The sequence below is a fragment of the Paroedura picta genome, chromosome 13 (assembly GCF_049243985.1).
Source record: "Paroedura picta isolate Pp20150507F chromosome 13, Ppicta_v3.0, whole genome shotgun sequence".
NCBI classification, from domain to species: domain Eukaryota; kingdom Metazoa; phylum Chordata; class Lepidosauria; order Squamata; family Gekkonidae; genus Paroedura; species Paroedura picta.
In genome coordinates this window covers 2,664,311-2,691,896 of record NC_135381.1, presented here as the reverse complement: position 1 = coordinate 2,691,896, position 27,586 = coordinate 2,664,311, and the positions used below count along the sequence as shown (strand labels likewise).

The following is a 27,586-nucleotide window of genomic DNA, read 5'->3' as shown; positions in this document are numbered from 1 at the left end:
GCCCCCAGTTCCGGGAGAAACGGGCTCTTGCTTTCATCTGTCTCTCCTCCCCTTCCTCCAATAGAAAACGACGGCCTCTCCTTTCTCCCCGCCCCTTTCCCGCTCCTGCTTTGCTAATTGGCGCCGCCGCAGAGGGCAGCCGGGGCGTCCATTGGGCGACCGTCCGCCAATGGGGGCGCTCGGTCTGCGGCTCGTCGGAGAGTCGCGCGGCTCCTCCCCTCCTATCTCATAGGCTGGGGGCGCGGCCTCTCATAGGCTGGGGCGGGCCGAGAGGTCGGCGCGTGCGCGGGCGAGCGAGACGGCGCGACGCGAGAGGAAGACCGTTAGGGCGGTTGGCGCCCCTCCCCCCAGCCTCGACTCTCCCTCCCGCCCCCCCCTCGGCCGGCCCAGGCGGCGGCGACCCCCGTCAGTCCCCGGCTGAGGGAAGGAGGCGCGGAAGCGGCCATGAAGGTGAGCCTTGGCCGGGGAGGGGGCAGAAAAGGCCTGTGGTTCTGGGGGGGGGGAGATTGGAAGCCCCCCCAGCCTGTCAGGAGGGCCCGCCTGAGGAGAGGGAGGCCCGGCCTGGCCTTGAGGGTGTGGGGCGCGCGAGCCTCCTTCCTGGCCTCGCAAACGGAGTTGGGCTTTCCTTTCCCTCTCGGGACTGAGGGGAGCGGGCAGGTAAGCCAGGTAGCCAGGTGTGTGTATGAGGGGGAGGTGGCATCTAGCCGATGTCATATCGCACCACGCACCAGGGTCCTCACAGCAACGCCCTTCGGCCCAGTCTCCATCCACTGCAGTGGTTGCCAGTTGAATTCCGGGTCAGGCCAAAGGTTCTGGTCATTTCCTTAAAGGCCAGACTTGGTCAGGGCCCAGTGGACCTGAGGGACCCCCTATGCCCCTCAAATTGCTTTATGCTACCCTGCCACCAATGAGCCTCTTGTGGCGCAGAGTGGTAAGGCAGCCGTCTGAAAGCTTTGCCCATGAGGCTGGGAGTTCAATCCCAGCAGCCGGCTCAAGGTTGACTCAGCCTTCCATCCTTCCGAGGTCGGTAAAATGAGTACCCAGCTTGCTGGGGGGTAAACGGTAATGACTGGGGAAGGCACTGGCAAACCACCCCGTATTGAGTCTGCCATGAAAACGCTAGAGGGCGTCACCCCAAGGGTCAGACATGACTCGGTGCTTGCACAGGGGATACCTTTACCTTTACCCTGCCACCAACCGGCTACTGGTCCCTGGCCCTAAAGAAGCCCGCCTGGCCTCGACCAGGGCCAGAGCTCTTTTAGGCAGCCATTCGCCAGGAGCGTGGCCTCTTCTGTGGCTTCTTGGATGTTCTGCTTGAGAAGTTAATATTTGTCCTCCCCTGGTCTCCCTTAATAGGAGAATTATGAGACTTTTATTTTGCCTTGTCGTTGGAATGGTCTCTTTTGTTGGTGCTTCTATTAAGTAGTCTTCATTTTTCGTTTGGGCATGGTTTTACTTGTATTTATACTGTATGCATGTATTAATTTTTGTACACTATTTTATGAGCCACCTGTGTTATGTAATCATCCTAGAAGGATTATATTTAGAGTGGAGTGTCAAGTGATGAACAGTCAATCACCATGGTATAGTGAGCATGTTACCAACGTATTCATTCAGGGCCATCAAAACTGTAAACAGCCAGTTAAAAGGCTGGTCTGTCCATGCTGTGGGTTGAATAGAAGTTGAAAGGTTAATGTTACTATTTTGTTCTTTTGATTGGTAAGGTGGAGTGAAGCTTACTGCCATTCACACATTCTGCCCAAGTGCTTTAATCCAATTGCAGCTATACTTATTGCTCAGTTGCTGATGCATCTTTACTTGAACTAGCCCTTCCTGGCAACTACTTATATGTAAGGCTTTTGGCAAACTGTTTCATTGTGTCTGAAGTGTGCATGCACATGAAAGCTTATCCCCAGAATTAAACTTTATGGGTCTTAAAGGTGTTACTGGTCTCAGTTGAACTTACTGCTACAAGGCTTACTGTGCCACTGTGTCAGTTAACTTTCTAAATTTTGTTACAGTGTCATTTTTAAGGGCAAATATGAGGACTGCTTGATCTTCTAACCTTGCTGCAGTTGGGGACTGACCTGGCCTCAGACCCTTTGTCCTAATGGCAAGTGTTTCCAACTAATGACTAACAATGACTTGTTAGTCATTAATAAGCCAGGGGTCCCCAACCTTTTTGAGCCTACGAGTGCCTTTAGAATTCTGACACAGGGCAGTGGGCGCTGCCACAGGAGGTGGAGCCCAACCACACAGAGGAAGTTCAAATGCAGGGAGAAGAGGGGTAATTTAACAAATTAAAGAAGCCTTACTTGGTCCCACCCAGTTTAAAAAAACAGTTGTTAGGCACCAGGAAACATGGTGGGAATTAAGCCGCTATAGGCTTTCCCTTGTGTTCCTGGATCAAAAAGCAAAGGTCAATTAGCTTAGGTCACTTAATCCTTAACAATGTTAGCATTAATCTCATGTCATCATATCAGCTGTATGGTAATATGAAATTCAGAGGTAATATATTCAGAGTTAAGTCTTCCTAACTTCAGTGTGACTTACCGCCTAGACCAGGGGTAGTCAAACTGCGGCCCTCCAAATGTCCATGTTCGCTGGCAGGGGCTCACGGACATCTGGAGGGCCGCAGTTTGACTACCCCTGGCCTAGACAGAGTGCCTAGTGCTGCAGCCTGATAGTGCAGACCTAGGCAGACTTACAACATTCTTAGTACATTGAGGTCAACAGATTTAGAAGGTATAACTGTCACCTAATATGTGTTTATAATGAATACAGGTCTATTCTTTGTTTTGTTTTTGCTGTTCTAAACAAACTTAATGCTTTAAAAATACTTGACCACTCTTTAACTGGCCAATTGCCCAGCCCAGCTATACCTCACTCAGAGTGCTAGATGGCTGCAGCTAGGGTATTACAAGCTATTTCCCTGGGATCTCCAGCAGCATCAAACCCTGTTGCCCTTTGGCTGCATTTGCTGTGGATCGTATGGAGGATCCTATACATGCAAAGGACGTGCTCAGTCATTGACCTACAGTGGTGGCTTAGGAGAAAAACAGTACCTAGGTCCCCATCTGTTGTCTCCCCCCACCCCCCATTTTTTAGTTTGCAGTCTTGAGTGACAGCTTCTGGGTCAGGCTTCTCCCTGTTTTTCTTCAGTGGACAGAAGGGAAGAGAGCATTAAATACAGTGACATGTTCTCAAAGTTTGCTGTCATCGTTTCTGATACTCCCCAGCCGAACGGTTTTATTTTGTTTTATAACTATTTCCAGGATCATCTTCCTTTGTCCCCAGTACATAAAAGCAATGTGATTATATTGGACTACCTTTTACAGCATTTAAACTAGAAGAATGGGAAATAAAAGCTAAGGTGCTATGTGGGCCCCCTTCTCTCCTTTATTATTTTTTTCTTTCTTGCTGGGGGGTAAACGGTAATGACTGGGGGAGGCTGACAAACCACCCCGTATTGAGTCTGCCATGAAAACGCTGGAGGGCGTCATCCCAAGGGTCAGACATGACCTGGTGCTTGCACAGGGGATACCTTTAACTTTACCTTTTACAGCAAAGAATTCTTCTCTTTTTAAATGAGTTTTAATATTTAATATAAATTTATCAATTTTCTTAAAATTTCAACTTTTACTATTTTTTTATTCTGTATTTTTACAGTTATTATTTTTAATATTCCCTTCACCCCTACTTTTTTATTTTTTGTCTTTTCCACTCTCCTCTTCCCTCATCAATCTTTTTAATTATTTATTTTCTCTCTTCCCATTTGACTCAGATTTTATTAGATGATATAAAATTGTACTGCTGGTGATAGAATGACAATTATGTATATATAATGATTATTTTATTCTTATTTAGATTGTTCATTGTTTTTGCTATAAATAGATTTTATATAAGGATTTAAGATAATATCTCCCTTTACTGTAATGGATTATTTGGTTATTTTAATAGCTTTATACTTCCATAGAAAAACAATACATGGAAATAGTATATGAAAAAATTGTATCATATTTTTAAAGAGAGGAGAGAAGAAAATAATAGTGTCCAGTTATGTGTCAAAAAGATGAGAAGAAAGGAGATGAAGACCAGAGAATCAGAGATGGTGGGAAAATTATGACAAGCTCTGCTGCATGAAATGCAAGCAGTGGCAACTCAGGTGCAACAATCTCAGGAGAGAATCCAGAGGAACATACAAGAATCTGAGAAAAAGAACTCAGAGGAATATACAAGAAGTCTTATCTAGAATTATCGTGGTGTATCACTAATAATTACAAAATGACAAAAACAAGTACAAGAAATTGTAGTGCTCAAAGAAAACCAAAAAGATAACAAAACAAGACAATACAACTTACAACTTGTGATTTTAAATAATTCATGCTAATTTAATGTCATGGCTGGGAAAGAGTCACTTTGTAGATTTTGGCATCAGATGTTGGCCTCTGGAATTCTTCCAGTTCTCACCGCATCTTACAGTGTGACCGTAGAATACTACTGCATTGTTTTGCTTTTTTTTTTTTTTTGATGAGTCTAACCCAGATTGTGTTGACTCTGTGTCAGGCTCAGGGATTTATATAAACAAACACACAGTATTTGCAGCCAAGGCGATTCAGAGCTGGGGCCAAATTAACTGTTCATGTGCACACTTTTGCACAATTTTATGTAGAACAGATAGATGCCATAAGGTGAGAATGGATTTCCATAGTGTTCTCTCAGTAAGCATTTCCAGTGGATTTGCCTCTCCATTTAGTGCCGTCTCCCCCCCACCCTCCACCCCAGTAAAGTGTCACAAACAAGATGGGCGAACATAAAGATGGTGCACTGCATCTCTTCTTAGAGCTCTGAGCAAGGTGTGTTTTTTCTTGCCTAGAAAGGCCTCTGGGCTCCCACAAGCCACAAGCACTTATTCTTGAGTGTGTCTCTTTCAGGCGGGAGCAACATCCATGTGGGCATCCTGTTGTGGGTTGCTGAATGAAGTCATGGGCACTGGAGCTGTGCGTGGTCAGCAGTCTGGCTTCGGGGGTGGAGCGAACCCATTTCGGTTTACACCAAACACCGACTTCACTGTGTATACATCGTCAGCTGCAGGAGGAGCCAGTATAGTCTGCAAAGCGTGTGGCCTTTCATTCTCAGTGTTCAGGAAAAGGGTGAGTATGTCGCATGCTGGCATCAGGCTGCTCTTTCATTGCTGTTCCCCTTTGAAATGATTCTTCCCTTTGGATGGGGGAACAGATGTCATTGCCCTTCTCTGGATGACTCTGTGCAAGTGTGTAAAGAAGGGGTTGGTATGATAACCAGAATAATTTCTTCAGTGCATCTGAGCACTGTCCCGTGGGTGTGTGTTTAGTCTCGTGGGTTGACTAAAACATTGAGAAGAGCGACCTGGCTGAGCCCTAAGTGAAACCATGATCTCTAATGCTCTGAACTGATCCTGCCGAGAAGTGCTTGAGGGAGCCAGGCTGTACGTGGGTCAGTGACTGAGTGTTCCATTTGCTTTTTGCCCATTCTCCGCTCTCTTAGCATGTGTGTTGTGAGTGCAAGAAGGACTTCTGTTCCCTGTGTTCGATCTTGCAAGAGAACCTGCGAAGATGCTCTACTTGTCAGCTGCTGCAGGAGACGGCCTTTCAGCGGCCCCAGCTGATGCGCTTGAAAGTGAAAGATCTCCGCCAGTACCTGCTTCTTAGGAATATCCCGACAGATACCTGTCGCGAAAAGGAAGACCTTGTGGACCTTGTCATGTGCCACCATGGGCTGGCTTCTGCAGAGGACACAGACACTGGCAGCTTGCGTTCAGCACGCTCACAGATTGCACCGCCCACCTCTGTGTCAGGATCTGCATCGTCCTCTCAGGGTGAGCTTGCAAACAGGCACGAGAGCACAGGAAACGAAATGCAGCTACAGGTATGTGAAGTGAAGGAGCCTGGACTGTTCTTGCCCCACTCAACCCAAGGGCACAGCCCAGTCCTTTGGCTGCGAGTCTGAATTGCAGCACGGAGGGCCAAATACTTCCCAGTGCTCTGCCTGTGTCTCTGTCAGAGGAGGAGGGAGTAACACTTGTGCTCTTGTGCATGTAGGGGCAAAATGAGAGACTGCTGGCAAACCCTGGCGAAGAGGAGGAAAGGCCAGATGAGCAGGTAAGAGGGGACACGCCTGGGGAAATGGGCATCAGCTACGAAGGATTAGGAGGTTACCTTTGAAAGGACATTCTAAGGCAATCATCATAGGTTGACTAAAACATTGAGTACTGCAGTGTAGCTTTCAACTGTGTTCTGTATATGTAGAAGTAGCCAGTTCTACTAGGCGGTCTTTGGAAGGGAATGACATGGAACTGGGGCCAAAACACTGTGATGCTAATTGATTTAATCCCCCAGGAAATATGGGATCTGGAGCAGGAATTACTCAGATATCTGGGGAAAGACTTTGGAGTGTTTGTATTTCTTCCATGTTTTGTATTTAACTCCTTTATTGAAACTCCTGTTGTATAAAAATTGTTACTGCCGGTCACTGCCCTGAGTCAGCTTTGGGAGGGCAGTATGATCGCCATCATTAGCTGCCATAGATATTCAGAAAAGAAATGGCAGAGTATAAAAACTGAATAACTGGCATCTGCCAAGGCTTTAGGATGCTTTGGGCTGATCCTGCGTTGAGCAGGGGGTTGGAATAGACGGCCTGTATGGCCCCTTCCAACTCTATGATTCTATGAAGGCTCATTTGGTTCAAGTGACTCTTTAATGTGTCTTCTTAGGCTCCCTTGGCAACACATATACCTTAAAGGCCTATGGAGATTGATCAGGATGGGTTGACCTGTGAGTCAGTTGGCATCAGTAGAAAAAGAGCAAGAGTCCAGGAGCACCCCTGTGCAGGGGATGAGCAGTGACACATGACAGCTCATTCCTTGGCACAACCGCTGTTAGTCTTTGAGGTGCTCCTGGGCTCTGGCTCTTAGAGCCCCGTGTAAGGCATGCAGGCTGTTAGTAAGTTAGCTGGTTATTTATAGTCCATGTTTCTCAAACAGAAAAAGTGTGGCTTCTGAGTACCAGCTAGATCTCCCTCTGCTAGCTGGTCTACCTTCAGCTAAGAGTCCTTTGGCTCCCCTCTGAGTGTCCTCGGCCTTGTATTCGGGTGCAGGATGAAGAACAAACTTGACTTGTGTTGCTCAGGTGCTGCTAGCTGGCAAGATCTCCAAGCTCCTCCCGTGGGGGACATGTCCTTAGCAGACTGACTCTGTGTTCTAGATTCCCGGACAGTCCAGGAAGCGGGCAAGGGCCTCCCTCTCTGACCTTTCAAGCCTGGAAGACGTGGAAGGCTTAACCGTCCGCCAGTTGAAGGAAATACTGGCTCGGAATTTTGTTAACTACTCAGGATGCTGTGAAAAATGGGAGCTTGTGGAGAAAGTGAGCAGACTGTATAGGGAGACAGAGGCCAATCACAGGACCCGTAAGTGAAATGCATGTGTGTTGCTTTCTGATCACCAGTGGAAGGAGAATGCCTGCTTGTTAGCCCCCATCTGTCAGGCTACATGAGTGTCCTCATTCCTAATAGTAAGCTGGGTCTATCGGGGCAGTGGAAACAGGGCTGTCTGTGAGCAAAGTGGGGGCTCTGAATACTTGAGCAATTACCTGCATTTGCAGGTTAACACTAATTTGTGAAGGGAAAGCTCATTGCCCTTCAGGAATGGATATTTATTCAATTTTTGGACCATCCTTCCCTCATGGGCCCGAGTGATGAGAGAGTTCATCTCCTAACAGACTTGTGTTCTGATGTGGGGTTCTGGCCAGGGATATGTAGCATGAGGTGTCACCGTCCATAAAAGTTTACAGAATCCTTAAGATGTGAAGCAAAGTAATTCATGACTCTCCTGTGTGCTGTTTTAACTCAGAGCTAAATGGGGAGTGTGGGTAAATTATTCAATCCTAGGTGGGCAAAAAGCTATGCAGTAGTCCTAGAAATGTAGCTGTCTTGCACTGTTTTATAAGGGTGGTGGGGAAATTTAGATCATTCTTACAGATCCCTGACTAATATCAAGCTAGACATATAAAAGCTGATGAAAATGAACTAGCCATGAAGCAGTTGACTGTATATTATGTGGGAGCTTGGGAGTTGTGCAGGCGTCAGTTTGTCTAATCTTGACTCCGTTGTGCCTTGGCAGAAGGAGAGAATGCTCAGTTGACCGATGAGGATGACAACCTCTGCAGGATCTGCATGGATGCCATCATAGATTGCGTGCTGTTGGAGTGTGGCCACATGGTCACCTGCACCAAGTGTGGCAAGCGCATGAGCGAATGTCCCATCTGCCGCCAGTACGTAGTACGAGCTGTGCACGTGTTCAAGTCATGAGCGGCAGAGACTGGAACTGGAGGTTTTCCCGCCATGCTTCCTTCTACAGGGTAGGTGCAGGCCTCAACTGTAAAGGAAGGGGGCTCCACAGTAGACCTCCAGTAACTCATAGCAGCCGGACCAGGAGCTTAGGAGCTTGACCCACGTGCTTTGGCAGTCAGATGCCCTGTTAAGGATAGAGCTCTATGGGGGAAACCAGACAGTGGCTGAGCTGAACTTGCAGCAGGCTAATCCTGCAGATTGCTCTCTTCTGAAGAATACGGCTGAGGCACACAAGCCAGTGGAAGGGTCACAGAAGAGGGAGCAGAAGGATGCGTTGAAATCAGTATATTGTCCCATTGAAGAGTTCAGCACAAGGCACCCACTTTCCAAAAGGAGAGCTGGTGAATGTTTGTGTTCAGGAGCAGATTATCCAGAATATATTTTCTGAGTTCAGCAGAAGCCTTAATCATGTCACTGCAGAAGCCACCCAGTGACTCAGAAGAAAAAATAATTGGCAGGGTGTCCGTGGTTCTGCCTGTGCAGTCATGATTGGGGCAAGTGCTGGCAGACTCTTCAGCAGCCGGCTTTGCCCACGTGGCTGGATTTCAGTGCAGTCAAATCTTTCACTTCATTGAGTGGTGAATCTAGGGATTCCGGCTCCCTGCCCTTTAGAATCCACGCTCAAGCAGCCACTCGGCTGCAAGTTCCTCTGTTGCGGATTTGCCTTGTTCCAGCCGCTGAGAAGGCGCTGCCAGCAGAGCGGTAGGGATGAATCTGGAAACCTGGGTCTTTCAAGGAGGTTGGGAGGCCATTCAAGGTAGACAGGGCCTGGGACTGTAATGAAAAAGGCACTTAATGCTAGAAAAGAACTAAGGAAAAGAGGAGCGGCAAGCAGGAGGTGCTTTGATGGAGGCAAGCAGCTTCATGAAGCACCTCCTCTTCCCCGTGGTGCTTCCAGATTCCCTTTTCTGCACCACAGGCCAGATTTGTTTGCTTTTGCTTGTGTCCTGAAGCCACAGCCTAAGGCCCACAGTGGGGCTGAAGCAAAAAGGAAAGCTTTGGAGGATGCCTGCTTGGGTGGGAGAGCGTGTGTGACTTTCATACTTCAAAACGGACTTATTTTTCAGAAGGGAGCAAGACACAGCTTTATTTTTAGACAGAAAGTGATTCCAGTCCTTGTTCGGGGGCGTGCGTATAAAGAGAATGTAGCATATCTTAACATTCTAAACAATGGCTGTTAAATAAACATTTGTTGACTGGCTCGGTTTTTGGTAATACTTTGGCTCAAACAGCTGGAGACCACAAAGGAAACAGGCTGACCCCAAGCAGAAGGCTACCCTTCTGAGCCACCAGGACTTCGAAAAGTAGGATTCAGCTTGGGTAGGCTATGGAAATGAACCCAGCTTCTTTAAATGGAGCAAATAACATTTTCTGATCTGTCAAACAGCTGCAGACAGCCTCAGGCAGGTTCCTTGAACTGTGAGTTTAATTATGCACAGCCCCATCCTCTCCTCCTCTGGAAACCTGATGCTAGTCGGTGGTCAGCCACAGCCCTGAGAAGTTCAGTGGGGACTGGTGTCAGTTGGCTTTGAGACTGCAATCCCAATTTGTGTCTCTTCTAGCAGGTTCCAGTTCAGTGGAATGCAGCAAATTTTATTTACATCATTATGTCACACCCTTCTCCCCAATGTGGGGGACAACAAGGATCCATTTGACTCCATTTCTATCCTCTCAGCAACCCTGTGTGTGTGTGTGTGTGGGACTGGCCAAAGAATCAGCCCAGCAGAGATTTAAACCCAAGAGCCCGGAGAATGCTAGCTTGAGACAATTCATACTGGTGAACACAGCAGCTAAAGCTGTTTGGCCCTCCCAGTGAAGAAGGCAGGTGAAGTTTTGCCCTCACTTCTCCCCAGAAGCAGCGCTTCAGGAAGTGAAGACACTTCTATCCCTTGGCAGCAGTCATATACTTGAATAAAGATTCCACAGTGATGCTCTGGATTTTGTTTTTGTACAATCATTTATACAAATTCAACAAAGGGGGGGAGAGGGGTGGATAACACCACTGGACAACAATGGCACATGTGTAGGCTGAATTTTTACAACCAAGGAGTACCCCTATTAAACTGTTGGGCGGGGGGAGAAGAATCCCACTTGTACTTTCTAACCAGAAAATAAAACCCAAAACTGCTTGCTTGGGGTATATATGCATTTACATACTCTTCTGAGCACCCTCCTTCTCTGACCTCCAAGACCTACCCCTGTGCAAACGTTCAAGTTGGAAGTCCCATAACCAAGAGATGCATTGTATACAAATAAAACTTGGCAATACATTCCTGGCCTGGACCAGGCATTCATACTACCTTTCCCCAACATGCTTAGGGTGCTCCCAGCTTGTACAAAGCAAGATATAAAACTTCCAACAAAACATGCTTTTCCATGTAAGGATTGCCCTACTTCGTAAACTAGGCCAGCCTCTGACAGTAGCCTGTTGACCTATGAAGTTCAGGGTAAATTTTCTCCGCCTGTAAAACTTGGCAGCTGGCAACCGAAGAGGGACTCTTTCAATGCATTCAAAAACTTTGCATAAATAATTTTTAAACAAATTTGTACAAAAATAGTTCTGCATAATGTAAGACGTAACAAAGTGTTCAAAAGGCAAAAAAATGTAGGATATGGCCCACATTACTGATACCAAAATCAACATTGCTGCTATCTGCCACATTTTTTTGACAGTCTCAGGGGGTGATGGTCCTTTAGCAGGGGTGACCCCCCACCTTCCATGACCCAGGAAAGAACAATCCTTAGCTGTCGTCACTGGGTAGGAAGCCTCAGATAATCCTGGTAGCTGCAGGTGGCTTGAAGCCGACAGAGTCTGGTCCAGCCTCGCACTTTCTGGCACCTGGGCTCTCGGGCAGGCATCTTCCAACCAAAAATAAAATGCCCTCTTTGTCCTCCTGGCCACCTTTTTTTCCTCTTTGACTATTTACAAATGTGCCCTTGAAAAATACTAACTCAGTTTCTGCAGCAGCTTCTCTTCCACCTGGCTAAACTGGACGCTGACAGACATCTCTGCTATGAACTGCTCACAGCCTTCCTTGGTGACTTGCTTGCAGTACCGCAGGTCAATCCGGCAGATGCTCCCGCAGCGCTTGAAGTAGGACAGGGACTGGCCGGTCACCTGGTTGCAGTCTGGGAGAACAAGGGGAGGTCAGCTGACGGCCAAGACATTAGCAGTGCTCCAGCTTGTGGCATTTCTGCCCCAAAGACGTCAGGAGCATGTGTTTCCTATTCACACCCCCCTCGAGCGAGATGCCCGGCTGTGCTGGCACCTGCCCTTGTCTCTGCCAACCTTTTGTTTAGAGTAGGTAGAATATTTGCCCAGCCAGGCTTCAGCTTGGCCACTGGAGATTTGATTTAAAGTGCTGCTTTGGCAGCAGCTCTTTTGTGGCTGTACCAGCGAAGTTGCCCCTCAGGCTCACAAACGCTGGGTGACGAGGCCAGGATTTCAGCTGCACAGCGATGGGGGGAGATTTGAGGTCCTGGGAGTCTGACCATGGCACCATATTGGCTCCTGCAAACACGTCCCCACGCACAGAGGTGTTTTCCACTGCCTCTGGGCAGAATACTCATCGGTTGTCAACTACTACTACTGCCGAGGGCCTAGCGGGGAGGCCTGGTCTTGAACAGTGGAAAGAGGGAAGGGCTCCTCCAGCAAAAAGGCCAGGGCAGAAAGGATTCTCAGCTATTTGGAAGCTTAGTTTGGGGGGGGGCAACAGGCTTGTCCCCGCTTGCTCCTTTCCCCCCCTCCACGCTCAGCTGTAAGGCCTGTGTTGCACTGTGCAGCCTGCTGTTTTAATCCCAGGCAGGGAAGAGAGGCTCTTGGGTTGCCCGCGGGGTCCCCAGTCCTACCTTGCAAGACGACTTCTGTGAGGGAATCCCGCGTGGTGGTGCCCACGGCCGTCAGCAGGTTGATGGACTGATCTGTCATGTGGTTGCAGTAGCTGAGGTCAAGCCTGGACAGCAGCGGCATGTGCCGGATGATCAGGCGCAGGGAGGCATCCGTGATGTCCAAGCCGGACAAGCGCAGCTCCACAATGTTGCGCAGTTTGCTCCGGTTGTCGATTTGGCCTGAGCCCCCAATGGCAGGGGGGCAGGAGAAAAAGGGATGTCAGCGTTTTAGCCCCCAGCCCCCCCCCCTTCCGGCATGCCTAGTGGAATTCAGACTCTGAAAGGCTTCACTGCAAAGCATCTGGGTTCCAAGCCACTGCAAACACCACATGCCGTGTAGACTGTGCAGCCCATAACTTCTGGGACGTGCTCATCTGGAATAATCCCCCATACATGAGGAAAGCAAAGCCATCCAGGTGGCCGGAGGTAATAGGGGTTTTCTAACCAACAACTCCCCTCTCCCCTAGCCCTTCTCCAACCTCTGGATTTTGGTCTCTGGACAGCTGCTGAGCCCAGAGTCTACTGAGATGGCTTAGAGAAAGGGAACTGAACGGAAGGCGTGTGCCACCAGGGAACCAGACTAAAACCGAGTCGGTGCCCCACGCTGTGAGGCTCCAGCCTCTGCCCTTCTTGCCTCTCCCAAGAGAAAGCCCTTCCTCTGCAGAAGCTCACTCTAGCGGCAAGAGGAAGAGCAGCTGGGAACACAGAGGCACCTTCGTTCATTGAAAACCAACAGCCTGGAGTGCTGGAGGTGCCTGCTTTTCATTTCCCAAAGGCAGAGGGGCCTTTCCCAGTGCTGCCGGCTGAGGCTTTACCTGGCCTGTTGTCAGTTGGTGGCGACAGGAGGTCTCTCATTTGTGCATCTTTCAACCCCTCCACCCACTGGACATCCAGGATGCGGAGGAAGGGGCAACTGGAGCTGCAGAGAGCGGACACTGCGATCCATGAACACCCAGCCAGGACTAGATCCCGCAGACCTGTGTGGGCAAGAAGGCACAACAGTGGGCACTGGGGGTAGCGGGCAGGCAGCAGGGACAGCTAGTGCCTTTCTGTTTGAGAAAAGCAAATCTAAACCACAGTTTACAGGCCTTGCTCAAGATCACTAGAGACTGCGCACTGGCCTGCTCTGCCCAAGGGAGAAAACGCACACCCAAAATCAAGCTAGCTCCCAGATGGGAAGCCACGGTGGCTGGCTGGTGTGCCTTGATACAGGAGAGAGTTCCACGCTGGGGCGCAGGGCAGAATGTCCCCCCCCCCCAATGCCTGCTGGAGCAAAATCCCTGAACCGCAAGCGGCACCTGTAATCTCAAAGCAGATGCCTGGGCACCCTTCCCTTCTGTAGCCTGGAAAGCGAAACCCCAGGCTATCCTGGACCTTTGTGCCAGCGGAAGGCCCAGCCCCACTTGAGCGCCTCTGAGCAGCCCTCCAAGTTTAAACACAGGCTGGAGAGCCATCTGACAGAGAGGCTCATTCTGGGAAGGTTCAAGGGGGTGGCCGGTTGCAGTGTCAGCGATAAGGTTGTGAGTGTCCTGCAGTACAACAGGGGGGTGGACTACATAACCTGGGAGAAGGGGGGTCCCTTCCAACTCTATGATTCTTCCTGGGCCTGACTCTGGCCCAACTCAGACGCATACCTGGGAGCCTGTTGATGAGCCAGCTCAGCTGCTTTTTGGATATGTTTGTCCAGCTCAGGTCAAGTTTGACTGGTTGCCTCCTAATAATACCGCTAAGCATGAGGGGGGTGATGGATTTACAATGGTTTAGATCGATTTTGGTCCACAGTCTCTTATCACAGCACCTGTAGAGAGAAGGGAGAAGCATCGTGACCCAAAGAGACCTACGCGGGGGCTTCAGGAGGCCCCAGACCCCTGGGGGCAAGAAGCGGAGGAGGCAGTATGCTGTGTACAGTATGCATTCTCTGTATTCTGCGTTCAGGAGAAAGCTCCAGCTGGGGATCATCTGTTGATGCTCAAAAGTAGAGCAGGAGTAGTCAAGCTGTGGTCCTCCAGATGTCCATGGACTACAATTCCCATGAGCCCCCTGCCAGCAAATGCTGGCAGGGGCTCATGGGAATTGTAGTCCATGGACATCTGGAGGACCACAGCTTGACTACCCATGGAGTAGAGCGAGCCTGAACCTGAGTAGCCCTGGGCTTTGTGAGAGAAACCAAAGGTGGTTTTTAACTAGGTGAACGATACCAAGTTCCTAGCACGACCCAGCCAATCAGGGTTGTGTGTTTTGGAGTGGCCAATGGCCAAAGCCTGAGGCGGTGCATAGGAGGCCAGTGGAGGCCACACGAGGACGCAGCCACCGCCCCTCCTCTCTGCGCCACTGACCCCCATGGGCTTCAGCGATCACCGAGGCGGCCGAACCGCACAATCCTACTGACAATGACGTTCACCATTCTTTCATGGAGAGCCCTTGCAGGGTGGAGCATGCCCCATGGGAACCCCCAGGCCCAGGCATCTCGCGAGAGCTCCCGTCCTCGCAGTGCTCCCCCCCCCCGGCCCCTTACCATCTGTTCCAAGTCCTGCAAACCCTCATGCAGACGCAGAGTTCCCCGTGGCGGAGGTAGCTGAAGACGGCCATCCAGACCTCGCGCTGCATCACGTGGGCGGCCCCGTCATCCAGGGGGAGCGAGTCCGGAGGGGGGCTGATGGGGGGCGGCCGGATGACGTGGCGCTCCATCTGCACGCACTTGGGGGGCGACAGGGAGGGGGGCGGCCGGGCGATGGGCCGGGGCAGGAGCTGGTGCCGGAGCTCCCGGGGCGTCCCGTTCAGGCCCTTGGCGAAGCGGTGGGGCCGCTCGGGAAAGAGGGCGTGCTTGGGCTCCTCGCTCTCGCTCTCCGGCTCGGACTTGATGGGCTGGTGGTGGTTCTCATTGGCCAGGCTGTTCTCGGTCTTCTGGATCTCCTGGTTGAGCTCTTTGCTCAGCTCCTTGCTCAGCTCCTTGCTGGAAACGCGGTTTTTCCGCCGGATCTTGAACTTCTTCTTGTCGCTGCGAGACTCGGCCCCCTCCGAGCTGGGCCCGGCCGTGGGGGAGCTGGAGCGGGACTGGTCGCTCTCCTTGCTCTTGGGGGGCTCCTCCGGGAGGCCCTCCTCGGGCTCCTGCTTGAAGCACCGCAAGGGCTTCCCAAGGGCAGATCGGTCATCGGTCGCCTTCCAAGACCGCCTCTGGAAAGGAAGCAGCTGAGGCTCAGGGCGGCAAATCGGTCAAGGGGTGAGTGTGGTGATCGGTGACACTGACGGCTAATGCTGGTTTAGGGATCGCACCTTCCCCTTGGAGCAGGGGCAGTCAACCTGCGGTCCTCCAGATGTCCATGTACTACAATTCCCATGAGCCCGTCAGCATTTTCTCGCAGGGGCTCATGGGAATTGTAGTCTATGAACATCTGGAGGACCGCAGGCTGACTACCCCAGCCTTAGAGAACCAGGGGGAGCTCTCGTTCAACAAGAACGGCGACCTCTAACCGGCGACTGCAGATCCCAAAGTCCTTTGGGGGATAACTTTATACAACCATGATGCATTGGTAGTTGGCTCAAAGTGCCAGTCCACACAACCCACAACGAAGGCCAAAATGCAAAACGAGCCACAGAGACCAAGCTGAATCTCAGGGCCACCCACATACTGACGTTTCCCTGTCTAGTTGGGAAACTTTCATAGTGACATTTTAAAATTATTATTATTATTATGAGTGTAGGGAAAATCCCAACTGCACAACTCCTGTGCACACAGCCCTTGCTCGGACACCACAGTAACTGGATCCAGCATTCAATCTTGAATCTCACCCAACTGCTTGTGGGAGGGTCACGAGAAGGACAACAGCTCTTCCCCTTATCCTCAGGACCTGCGATGCAGAGGTAGGCTGCATTTAAATCTGGAGGCTTCCTTTGGCTTTCTTGATCAGTAACCATTAGGATGGGTGTCACTTCAGCGTGACATGAACCAGGCCTGATCCAAACATTGGGCTTCCAAAGGGCAGGCAGAACAGCAGAAGATGCGCCCCATTTAATCAGATTTGGAACATGCTCCACCGTGATGATCACAGTACAAATGAGGGGAGGGGAGGAAACGAAGTCCACACAAGTCACAGTGCCAGTCAAGTACCTTTTTCCTAAACAGCTTCTCTTCTTTGCCTAGCTTCAGCTGTTGCCGGAGAAGGAAGGAAAAACAGAAAGGTTTATTGTACAATGTGCTTTAACCTGCCATCCCCACTGCTTCTGCTCAGAGTCCCAACAGCTTGTGCAGGTCACTAGGGCTGCAGTCCTCCACATGCCCGTAAGCAGCTTAAATGCCACCAAAGAGGGCTGAACCAGCCTGAAGGAAGACGTCAGGCCGAGGCCGCACTGCGATCAGAGGGGGTGGCGGGGGTGTGTGTTGGGGATTCATTTCTGGTGCAAAAACCTTCCCAAGAGCACGTGGCACAAACGCTGGCAAGCGAGGTGAAGAGAGAACAGCCTCTCTTGCGCAGTCTGCCTTTATAGAGCTATTGGATGGGCGTTGCCCTCATCCTGCCTCCTGGGAGCTGTTTTGTCCTCACAACCATCCCTTAAGGCAGGCTAGGCTGACAGACAGTGAGTGGCCTGGGGGGTTATTCTCCCCCCCCCCCCCGCTTCCTCTTTGCCCGCTTCTGGCAGGCCCCAGCAGGCAACTTTCCCTTGTTTGCTCAGGAGGAGGCACCCTGATCTTACCCGTTTCCTCATGGTGGGCTCCTGAGGCTTCTCAAATTTCCTTTTCCGCCGCAGGTGGACGTCTTCCGACTTCCTCCTCATCAAGGGGTCCAGGGGGGGCTTTTTGGGGTGTTCGTCTGACTTCTTCCGGGGGGGCTCCTCACACTCTGCCTTGCGCTTGGCGACCTCTGGGACCACCTCCTTGTTTTCCCGGTTGATCTTCTGCTCTTTCAGCAGCGAGCCGGGCAGGTTGGAAGCGTACTTGAACCCTGGTCCGCGCTTTTGCTTGTACGCCAGAGACAGACAAAGCCCCCAGGCCAACTTTATATCTTGTGCTTTTTCCGGAGCAGCAACCCCACCCACCAGCTCCAACCGGACCCACTTCCAAGAGCTCGTTCACACACAGGGCTTGGGTTATGGGGAATGGTTAACCCGGCGGTTTCTCCGTTTAGTACACTGCAGATTGGGAGTGGGGTGAGCGCGCCTTCCGTTATGACCCCTTTGCACAGCTAATCAAACTTCCAAGGGGCAGTCAGCGGCTTCTCTGGGCAAACAACCCACCTGGCCCCCCACACTTTCTAAATATACATGGCAGGTGCAGAAAAGCCCTCAGTGGCCACCAGGTTGGGGATCCCTGCGCTGCTTTGTACAGCAGGGATGGCCAAACTGTGGCTCTTTAGCTGTCCGTGGACTACAATTCCCATGAGTCCCTGCCCAGGGGCTCATGGGAATTGTAGTCCACAGACAGCTTGAGTGCCACAGTTTGGCTGTCCCTGCTGTACAGTTTTAATGGCTCTAATAAAGCAGCTATGCCACTATGGGTTTCAGATACTTCCCCCCACAAGACTACTGCAGCTGCCTGCGATTTTTGTCACTTTATGAAGTGGCCGGCTGGTGGTTCCGTTTCCGTAAGCTTGCAGCCGTAAAAACCCACCAGGTTTCCTAAATTATAAGCGCCCCAAATGATACCAAGAAACAAACAATGACGTGGCAAGGTAGCTTTGGGTCTTTTAAAACTTTGCTCCCTCCCCCTTCTGCCGCCTCTTCCAGTGAAACTCACTTTCCCCGTCTTCCCGGCGTGGTTGCACTTGGGGCACTCCCAGCAGTTTGGCAGCTCATCGTTGACCACGCCGTCAGACTCCCGCACCTGGTGGGGAAGGACACGCATCAGGCTGAGCTCAGGCTGCATGCAAGAGGCACGTTGAAAGCAGATGCCTGGTACGGAAAGCTGAAGCAAGCACGTTTGGCACACACACGGATGTCGCATGACATCCATAGCTTAGTGAGAAGCCAGCCTGCTCCAGCCCTCCGGCGGAAGTCACAGCCCTGGCTGACGAGCCTCTCCTCAACCAGCTTCACTCACTTAAGAAGAAAACACAAGCAAAAATCCAAGGGGAAAAGAAGGGCACTTAGAGCCAAAGGAGGCACAATGCACCAATTAATTGACTTAATTTGCATCATCGTTAACGTATCTGAGGTGCTGGAACAAGGCCATCCGAAAGGCCGCACACCAAGCGCCAACGGGCTCTGGGGCTCTTGCTTCTGCTACCGGCTGGGGCCAGGGGGTGGGCTTGGCCACGAGGCGCAGAGGGGCAGCTGCCTCTAGAGTCACCGGATACTACCAAGGGGGCAGTTTGTTGTCTTTTACCAACCCTACCCGAGGCATCTGGCACTCTGTTGCCTGCAACTCACAAAAGGCACTCCTGGCTGGATGTCAATTCCCGGGAGCTCCTCTAAGCCTCAGGAAGAAGCTAAGCGAGGCACAGTGAAAGATGACATGACCAGAAGCAAAAAACCCAGCCGTGCGGGGCCTGCGTGGGAGTTTTCTGGCAAGGGGTTTCTTGCAGATGCCCTGATGGTAGCCTGATCATGACCCTCTTGTTCCCCTGCGCCCGGCAGCCCTCACCTTAAGGCATCCGGGATGGATGATTTCGTTGCAGATGGAGCACTCCATCAGCATGAGGTTGAACTTGCCTTCTTCCTCTTCCACAGTGTCTTCCTTCCCGGCTTCTCCGCATACCAGGCACACGGCCGTGTGAGGCAACACCGGCTGGATCAACACACAAAGGCAACGAGCCAGAATGAGAAACCGGGGTGGGGGGGGGGGGGAGCAACAGCCTACCAGCTGTGAGCCCTTTGCCTGGGTGTGCCTTTTTGCCGGAGTGAGCCAGGCTCTCTTGCCCCCTCAGGGATCACTAAAACGTCACCAACATTGCAGAAGCTCCCCGGTTCAGATTTACTGTGTTGGCTGCATCGGAGCATCTCGCTCCACGCCGTCTATGGCCGCAGCTCCCTGGGGCGCCGAGCAAGAAACGGTCCTTCCGGATACGCAACAGAAGAACGTCAGAAGAGCCCTGCTGGGTCAGACCAGGGGTCCATCCAGTCCAGCCTCCTGTCCCATGGAGTGGCCAACCAGTTCCTCTGGAGGGCCAGCAACAGGGGAATACCCGAGACCCTTTAATGGGAAACCCCCATCTTTGAACCTTGAATCTCTTCTGTGCACAGCAGGGTCTGCACCCACTGACCCACCGCCCGTCTTAATCATGCTGCTTTAGACCACTGGTTCACCTACTACGGTCTGACGGGCAGCCATCCACCAGGGGCTTCGGCACCCAAGAGCGGTCACCCAAGAGCTGTCAGGCCAGGGCTTGAATCTGGGGCTCTCTACATGCCACCTCAGGTTTCGGTGCTCACCAAAGCGGCCGGGGCATGCAACCCAACTTGGTAGTCCTTACAACAGCCCTGTTGAGGGGTGAGAGCGCTATTTTTCTAACGGAAGATGAAATAACACTGGACAGGCCAGAGGGCTGACTTAGGAGGTAGCTCAGCTTCATGGAAAAGAACCGTGGGAAGAGATCACTGCCCTGCATCTGGAATAATCGGGGACAGAGTCCAACTGAGGAAGAGGATGCATCATCATCTTCAGGGGGCCATAAAGGAGTCCTGCTGGCCAGAGCGGCCTTCCTTTCCAGCTGCTCTTAAGACCTCCCCTCTCGACTTCCTGCCTTTATCTTCTGGCATCTTGACCTTCCTTTCCAGGGAGATGTCGGCCTAATTCAGGGACTGCCCCCGTGTTAAGGAGAGGGAGAAGCAACCAGAGGCGGCCACGATCAGGTTGGGGTCTCAGCCTCATGACAGCAATGAGGGGAGTGAAGAGAAGAGACAGGGACAAAGGAACCCAGGAAGGAAAGGGCTGCCACTGGAAAAGCCATTAAGGCATTATAAATCACTCCTTTTCTATTAGCCGATTCCAGAGCTTTAAAAGGGATGACTTTTAGGGCAAAACATCTGCTTTCAGAGGTTAATTCACATTGGTTAGAGCAGGGGTAGTCAACCTGTGGTCCTCCAGATGTCCATGGATTACAATTCCCATGAGCCCCTGCCAGCAAATGCTGGCAGGGGCTCATGGGAATTGTAGTCCATGGACATCTGGAGGACCACAGGCTGACTGGGTTAGAGTCTGCGTAAGGTAACTGAACATACACTGAAATGCACTGTTGGAGACATTCCTTTCTTAAGCCATTCCCAGCACTAATATTGTCTTCAAACATGACTGGCCAAGGATGGGGGCAAGCCACCGGCATCTTTCCCCCCCCCAGTTCACTGTGCCCTTTGGCGCCTGGTCCACACCAGCAGGGGCTAAGGGCTTTGGAAATAAGGCCTTGCTCAGAGCACCCCGAAAGCTTTCTCCCTCCTCCAAAAAGCATCCCACCACACTGGATTCAACCAGGGCTCCATTTTTAATGGCGACCAGTGGATGCCTCTGGGGCCTCAAACGCAGGGCGGGAACGGAGCAGCCATCCCAAGGTCTTGGGCCCCAGCCACTGGTTTTCAGAGATACTGCTCTTAAATGGAGAAGTTCTAGTTTAGGGAGTCATGGCCTTATTCCCTCTGAATCTATCTAATCTCTTTTTACGCCCAAGCAGTCAGCAAATCTTTTTTTCTTCTTTAAGTACGTAGCATAATGTTGTTCACCCAGTATTTCTCAATCCCTCCCTCTCTTTAAGGCAGGGGTAGTCAAACTGCGGCCCTCCAGATGTCCATGGACTACAATTCCCAGGAACCCCTGCCAGCGTTTGCTGGCAGGGGGCTCCTGGGAATTGTAGTCCATGGACATCTGGAGGGCCGCAGTTTGACTACCCCTGCTTTAAGGTATTAGCCCTGGGCAGCAAAGCCACTCCAGCGCCCCACAGCAGGGGCATGCCCCAGAGACCAAGGACCCAACGGCTGGCCTCCCTCAGTCTTTGTCATCTTGGTGTTTTCCTCCTGCCCTTCCTCTGGTGAGAAGGCCACTTCCCACTACTAAGGCCCTGTGCTGAGTCAAGGCTCCGTCTACAGGCAGAACGCTTCACAGGGCAGCCAGGCTGGCCTGCGGTAGAAGAGCTAGATAGAAGTATTTTGGGGTGCAAGCTTTGGAGAGCCTTGAACATAAGAAGCCCACAACCGCAAAATTTTGTGCTCTTGGACGCCAGTGGATATGACATGCGCAGAAGAGGAGCAAAGCAGCGCAACATTTCCTTTGGCAGAGCCTGGGCGTCTTTGCCTGCGCCAGATATGCGTCTACCTCGGCTGCGTCCCTCCCCCAGAAGCTGCTCTCCCGCAAAACTCTGCTCCAGCCCATCCCCTGCGTTGATTATTCGTGGCCCAGGAACAAGGGCAGGGGAGCCGGCTTGAGTGAGGCCTCTCTGGCCGGTGGCACCACGAAGCCGGGCTTACCGCGATGCACTGCCTCATGATGCACGACTGCTTCATGCGCCCCGGCCCGCCAAACTTCTTCATGTCCTTGCAGAAGTGGCACTCTCCGCACTCGGTGCGCAGGCAGGCCTCGCACTTGCGACATCGCGTCCTCCTCCGGCGAGCCCCGGCGGTCGTCCGGTTCGCCGCGAGCTTCACGGCAGAGGCGGGTCCCAGCTTACCCTTCGGCCTGCCGACCGCCCGGTTCTGGGAAGGGACAGGCGACAGCGCACCACGGTTAGGTCTCCTTCGGCCGGGTCGGAACCGCTCGATGGCGCCCCGTGTTCCGCGGGGGGCTTCCTTAACCGGGCTAACCCCCCGGGGGGGGGGAAACGGGTTATCTTCTGACCCCTGTGAGTTCACTAGTGTCACTTACGTGCTGCTTGGAAAAGAGAGAAGGTCAAAGCAGCTTCCAAGACACCCACTGGCAGCACCCCGAGGTCAGCCTCCTGGCCCCAGAAAGCATCTGAGGGGACACCTGGCCATTTACGAAAATGTGTATATTCCCGGCCGTTAAGAGGGAACTGCACAAAATCCTTGCAAGGCAAACAGTTCCGGCAGGTATTTAAGCCACCAGCCCTGGAAGGGAGAGGCCCTCTCGCCGTGCAGGACCATGAAATGCAACCTGCTTTCTCTACCTTGCTTTTGTGGCTCCGCTCGCAGGTGGGCATCGCAGCCTCCGCCTCCCACCTTTCTTTCCCTACCTGCCCCGTGGGGCCCACCCCACCCTCCCTCCCCTTCCAGGCCGACAACGCCCCTGCCAGGTAGGCCAGGCCAGGCCAGGCCGGGGGCGCGCGCGTGCCTGGGCTCGCCCGGATCCCGGTCTTCGGCCTGCCCCCCGCGGGCCCCGAACTCGCCCTGCTGCGCGCCGCCGCGGGATCCGGAAGCCGCCCGCGGGCCGAACAATGCGCCTCGCCGCCTGGCGTCGCGCCGCCCAGCCAACCCGTCGAGGGTCGCCAGGGACGCCCAGCCCTGCGGCCGAGACCCCTCCCCCCCCCCGGAGCCGCCCTGCGCGCACGCCGCCGCCCCCCCCCCGACCCAAGGCGGCCCCGCAACAAAGCCCGAGCGGGGGTGGGAGCGGCGCCCCCCCCCGCGCAGCACAAAAGACCCCCCACCCTCCCCCCGGGGAAACCATCTTTGCCCGCCGCTCGCCCGCCCGCCCACATTGTCCCTCCCTTCCCCCCGCCTGCCTGCCTGCCCGGGGGGGCGGCGGACCTGCTCGTGCTCGGAGTCGTAGTCCTCCTCGTCGTCGGGGCTCACCGACATGGCCATGGCTCATGGCGGGCCCAGGCCGGGGCAGCCGGACATGGCTGGAGCCGCGGGCGGGCAGCAGAGCGAGCGAGCGGGCGAGCTCCGCCTTCCCTTTACACACAAGGAGGCGGAGGAGGAGGCGGCCGCCGGCCAGCCAGGCAGCCTCATGCAGATGCAGCCGCCAGCCCAGCGAGGGGCCGCCCCGCACGCCGCGCCCAATCCCCGCGCGCTCAGCCGGCGCGGAAGGGGAGGAGGGGCGGGGGCCGGGGGAGGGGCGAGCGTCGCCTGCCGAGCGGGCAGGGGCAGGGGCAGGGGCCGGAGCGCGGCTCGGGGCTTAGGGTCGCCTTTGCGTGGGGGGGGGAGGAGGGAGGCTGGCCGCGGGGCCAGGGCCTTTGTGCCCTTCGGTGCAGCTAGAAGGGGCGCCCCTCCGTCCCTAGCGCCTGGCCCCTCTCCACGGAAGGCACCGCCCAGCGCCAGTCCTGCCACCGGACATTACCTGCAGATGCCAGGGTCTGAATTTGGGGAGCTTCTCCTTACCCCCCCCCTCCCCAAATCCCTGGGAAACAGAGTGCTCTAAACGGGTGGGCTCTAATCTCTCCACTCCTGCCCTCAAAAGCAGGTGAAAGGGCCACAGAGAACAACCTGCTGGCCCTCCTCCCAACTGAAATAAATACTTTTGAACGGGAATTCCGAATAAACTCCGTTCCGCTCCCACGGCGTGCAAACAAGACCCCAAGTCTGAAGGAGTCACTGCCTGGTCCCGATTTCTTCACATTTTGTGGCCATTTCCTTCGCCAGAAATGGTGCAATTTGCACGGTATTCAAACATGTCCAACGCATCTGTTATTTGCTGATAAAAATGATGAAACGGAAAGGGGGAAGCTAGTCAAGCTATGGAATCAGTCACAGTTTAACAGGGAAGGTAGTTTCGTGTGTTCATTACTTTAGACGAGACTGAAAAGAGTGAGCTGGATTATTTTAGGTTAAATAACTCTTCCTTTTATTCACATAGTGCAGGGGCTTAGCGCTCTAGGCGTTATGCTGGGACTGGATGTTACTACTGGCTAGTAGAAAACAAAGGCTGGCTACTGTGCCAGTTATACCTGGCATATGCCTGTTACAAGCACGACTGTCCTGTAAGGTAGGACGGTCTCACCTCCTTTGCAAACAGTGCTTTGGTCTTGGACGCACAGAGAGCAGGAGCTGCTCAAAAGATAGGCAGCCGGAATGTGGAATTTCCAGTGACCTCGTAGGGCTTTCAAAGGGACACTGCCCATATTCTCTAGCAGGGAAGCCCAGGACCAAGCCTTGCAGCTGGCATGTTTTAATTTTGGTGCCGAGGGAGGAAGGGGCAGGCTCCTTCCTTCAGGAAGACGGTGTCCTTTTCCTGAATGGACTCTTAGATCAGAACAATATCTGGATATGGTTCTGTTCTCAAGAGCTTCCTCCGGCTTCCCCCCCCCCCTCTTCCCTTGAAACAGGGAAGGGCAACTTGGAGCCGGGCTGGGTTTTTTGTATCCTGCTTCTGCCTACCCGAAAGAGTCTCAGAGCGGCTCACAATCGCCTACCTTTCCTCTCTGTACAAGAGACACCCTGTGAGGCAGGTGAGGCTGAGAGAGCTCTGAGAGAACTGGGACTGGACAAGTGCAAGAGGAGAAGGAGGAGTGAAGAATCAGACCCAGTTCTCCGTATCAGAGGCCCCTGCTCTTAACCACGACACCACAGTGGCCCCACTGGGTGGACCTGGATGTGGTGACAGCCCTGCAGGGGTGGCTCAGATCTAGGCCCTGGATAATGGTCATCCTCGTTGCAGCGACTCAGGCCTGAGCTGAGTGCCTCTTGGGGTGCTGGCCAGCCCCCCTAGCTCCTGAGCAGAGCATCTGCCCAGCTGCTGCTTGAAGACTGCCAGTGAGGGAGGGGAGCTCACCACCTCACTCAACAGCCTGCAGAAGGCTGAGCCAAGTGGACACTCTGCTTGGTTTGTTCCTAGCTGACAGTGGCCCTTCAGAAACCATCCCAGGAAGCTCAAGGCCATCCCTCCCCCTGGAACTCGTGGCTTGGGAGAAAAGGAAGGGTTTGTTTCCAGAGGCCAGGTGTCCTGCTGACAGAGGAGAGGAGAGGGGTCCACAGCTGAGGCACTGCAGGTGGGGAAGCCCGGTCCCTGGTGGTCGCCCACCTTCCTTCAGAGGTGAGGCTGCAGTACCCGGCAGCAGATACTTGCGTGGCCAAAAGGGGCCTTTCCCGTCCCTTGGACCAGGCTGTACAGTTAATAACCAGCCATAGGAACTGCCCAGAAGCAAACCTGCAGGCAACACAGATGTGCTCGTGTCAGTCAGTTTCCGGTAGGGAGCTGTGTGGGCCCGAAGTAGAAAAAGCGAGATATGGACATCGGACGGAGGGGACTCTGGCTCTCTAAGGCTGGCGCCCTGGGAAATCGTGTTGGTCTTCAAGACCCTGCTGGATTTGAATCTCACCCTTCGTATCAGCAAGGCACTGTTCTTTAAGCGCACTTGTTCATACCTCTGAACAGTCTTCAGAGACGCTTGAATGATCTCAACAGAAGAAGCTGAGAGTGTTTTATCACTGAGAGTGCCGACCCACAAGATCTTCAGGGCCGAGTCTGATACTTTTATTTGTTTTGCACCTTCGTGTGTGAAGCTGCTTTGAGTTGCAGCATTAAAGAAGGAAGGAGAATGTGAAGCAGGAACTGCTCCAGTCCTGTGCAGCTTCTTGAAGCTGCTAGAAAGAAATCTGCGCTCTTCCTATTACCCCCTTCCTGGACTACAATTCCCATGAGCCTCTGCCAGCAGCATGCTCCAAGTTGCCCCAGTGAAGGTCTTTCGATAAAGTTCATACTTTTACCTACCAAAACAATTGTTTCCCCACTTTCGTACAAGATTTCTTTTTTAGCTACGGCAATCCAGGAAATGCTTCAGTCATGCCCAGTTGGAAAATCTTTACCACTCAGACATTAAATGCAAGAAAGAACGAAGCAGCAGCATAACAACATGGAACATTTTTCATCCTGTTTTGCTCCCAAACCCACCACAGCTGGCCATCTGCTTAACGTTGGCCTGCCCATGCTCCCGACTCAATTTAAGCCCGTCTGATTTAGAACCTGATTAAAAATCTGGCCTAAGGTCAAAGTTCAGTTCAACTATTTAAAGCAAAAATCTCCTTGTAGCTGCTGGATTTAACCCACTTCCAGATATGCAGCGAGGAGTAAAACCCCTCAGGATACAGGAGTCATGTTCTCTTGTGGGGAGGGGAAAAGGCCGTCAACATGCTGTTGGACACAGTTGGTGAGAAACGTAAAGCAACTGCTAGCTCGTGACACCAGTGCGTCCATGTCTTCTGAGGAACCTGGGACCTCGAGACCCTTCTCAAGGACAAGACCCCTCTTTGGACATGAAAATGAGTTGACGTCAAGCCCCAAAGGCAAACTGGAGCATCTGGGGGACTTTAATTTGAAGACAGTTGTCGTTGATGCATGGCTCCATGTTTGGCACTCTTTTTTGGCCTTTTTGGCCAAAGGTGTAGATGAGAGAAGGTGTATCCTGCAGGTGTATCCTGCCCTCCATCATCTTTTAACTCTGCCTCAGCCTGAGACTCTGCCACCTGCCAGCCCGGGGCCCATAGCCTGGGGAGTAACTGCTGACCAGCCATATCCAGCCAGGGGGCTGGACCCCCAAGAGCAGGGCAAACAGTAACAAGCAGGGTACTGGAACGGCTGTGAAGGGTAACTTCCTACCTTTGTGCTTTTCTTCGGCCAGGATACCACAGGGACCCCGGTAATAGCAAGGTTTTGGTCATCGTCTCCGTGTTCTTTCAGGATATTCTGTTTCAAAACGAAAACAAAATTCTGTTTCAAAATGAACACAGGCCCAGCTGTTTGAGACACCTGCAAAGAGCATGACTGGACAGCCTGTCCTGCAAAAGGGAAGAGCCTTATTTATGACACATGATGGAATTTGTAAATCTTGGGAGCAAATCTGCTTAAAGTATTTAAAAAAAACAACTTCTGCTTTCTAAGATACTGTGGGAAAAGCGGTCGTGAGTCCTGAGTTGAACAGGGACCTGAATGCAGGCAGAACCAGGGCTGTTCATTAATCACAGAGATCCATTATGTTGCGGGGAAATCCCTGTGCTGCTTAGAGGGTGCCAGTCAGCATCTTTCCCTTCAGCCGCCGCCGGATTAAAGTCAGAAGCCTTCCATGTTTTGCTGTTGCCTGTCCCATCCCCTGATGAGCGAAGCATGTCCAATTCTCTTCCTGAATAACTTACCCTTATGAAAAGCCTGGCCTTCACATGCCACACAAAGAAGTAGGGGAAGGGACCACATCATTTCCAGGCTACTGGTGGTTTGCTGGGGCCCTATCATGAATGCTTCCTTGCACAGATTCCAGCACACCCCTTCCTGTGCTCCTTTCTATGTCCAGGGAATGCTTCCAGGACATAGAAAAGGAGTGCAGGAAGGAGAGTGCTGGAATCTTTCTTCTAATTGCAGGGAGACGGAATAATGAGAGTTCGAAGGGATCTCCAGGGTCATCTAATCCAGCCCCCTGCAGAATGCAGGAAATTTACAACTACCTTGCAGGTAGGACAGCATTCAAAACGCCATCCCCTTGCCTGGAGCAGGACAGTCAACACTGCCTGC

General features: G+C 52.6%; 2 protein-coding genes across 7 annotated transcripts in view; one reads left to right on the top strand and one right to left on the bottom strand.

Annotated features, from left to right (window-relative positions):
- The first annotated feature begins 264 nt into the window (after positions 1–264).
- Positions 265–10,319, top strand: RNF34 (ring finger protein 34). 3 transcript variants are annotated; one of them, XR_013226227.1, is made up of 7 exons: positions 265–450; positions 4,935–5,153; positions 5,527–5,907; positions 6,081–6,140; positions 7,242–7,443; positions 8,156–8,393; positions 9,951–10,319. XR_013226227.1 is itself a non-coding variant. In XM_077308093.1 (6 exons), exons 1-6 carry the CDS (start codon positions 445–447, stop codon positions 8,341–8,343), a joined length of 1,056 nt encoding a protein of 351 aa, XP_077164208.1. In that variant the 5' UTR covers positions 266–444; the 3' UTR covers positions 8,344–10,319. The 3 variants fall into 3 exon arrangements, 1 of the variants encoding a protein (XP_077164208.1); XR_013226228.1 differs by having other exon boundaries at positions 9,948–10,319; XM_077308093.1 differs by having other exon boundaries at positions 266–450; positions 8,156–10,319.
- The window catches only part of KDM2B (lysine demethylase 2B), a 66,013-nt gene continuing 41,540 nt past the window's right edge, over positions 3,114–27,586 (bottom strand). For 2 of the 4 annotated variants that reach the window (XM_077308071.1, XM_077308074.1), the window contains 12 exons: positions 26,681–26,767; positions 21,661–21,885; positions 18,851–18,994; positions 18,005–18,091; positions 16,966–17,238; positions 16,382–16,420; positions 14,789–15,447; positions 13,908–14,071; positions 13,089–13,250; positions 12,235–12,453; positions 11,338–11,514; positions 7,853–9,159 (listed from right to left, as the gene is read on the bottom strand). In XM_077308071.1, the coding sequence (XP_077164186.1) occupies positions 8,954–9,159; positions 11,338–11,514; positions 12,235–12,453; positions 13,089–13,250; positions 13,908–14,071; positions 14,789–15,447; positions 16,382–16,420; positions 16,966–17,238; positions 18,005–18,091; positions 18,851–18,994; positions 21,661–21,885; positions 26,681–26,767 (2,442 nt within the window). In that variant the 3' untranslated portion in view covers positions 7,853–8,953. Of the gene's footprint in view, positions 3,157–7,852; positions 9,160–10,323; positions 11,515–12,234; positions 12,454–13,088; positions 13,251–13,907; positions 14,072–14,788; positions 15,448–16,381; positions 16,421–16,965; positions 17,239–18,004; positions 18,092–18,850; positions 18,995–21,660; positions 21,886–22,893; positions 23,066–26,680; positions 26,768–27,586 lie in introns of those variants that run through there. The other 2 variants (XM_077308072.1, XM_077308075.1) reach the window with 2 other exon arrangements.

Excerpts from the sequence above, each read along its gene's own strand:
- RNF34 (XM_077308093.1), top strand. Across the intron at positions 5,908-6,080 it reads GAAACGAAATGCAGCTACAG|GGGCAAAATGAGAGACTGCT; the intron begins GTATGTGAAGTG and ends TTGTGCATGTAG. Across the intron at positions 6,141-7,241 it reads AGGAAAGGCCAGATGAGCAG|ATTCCCGGACAGTCCAGGAA; the intron begins GTAAGAGGGGAC and ends TCTGTGTTCTAG.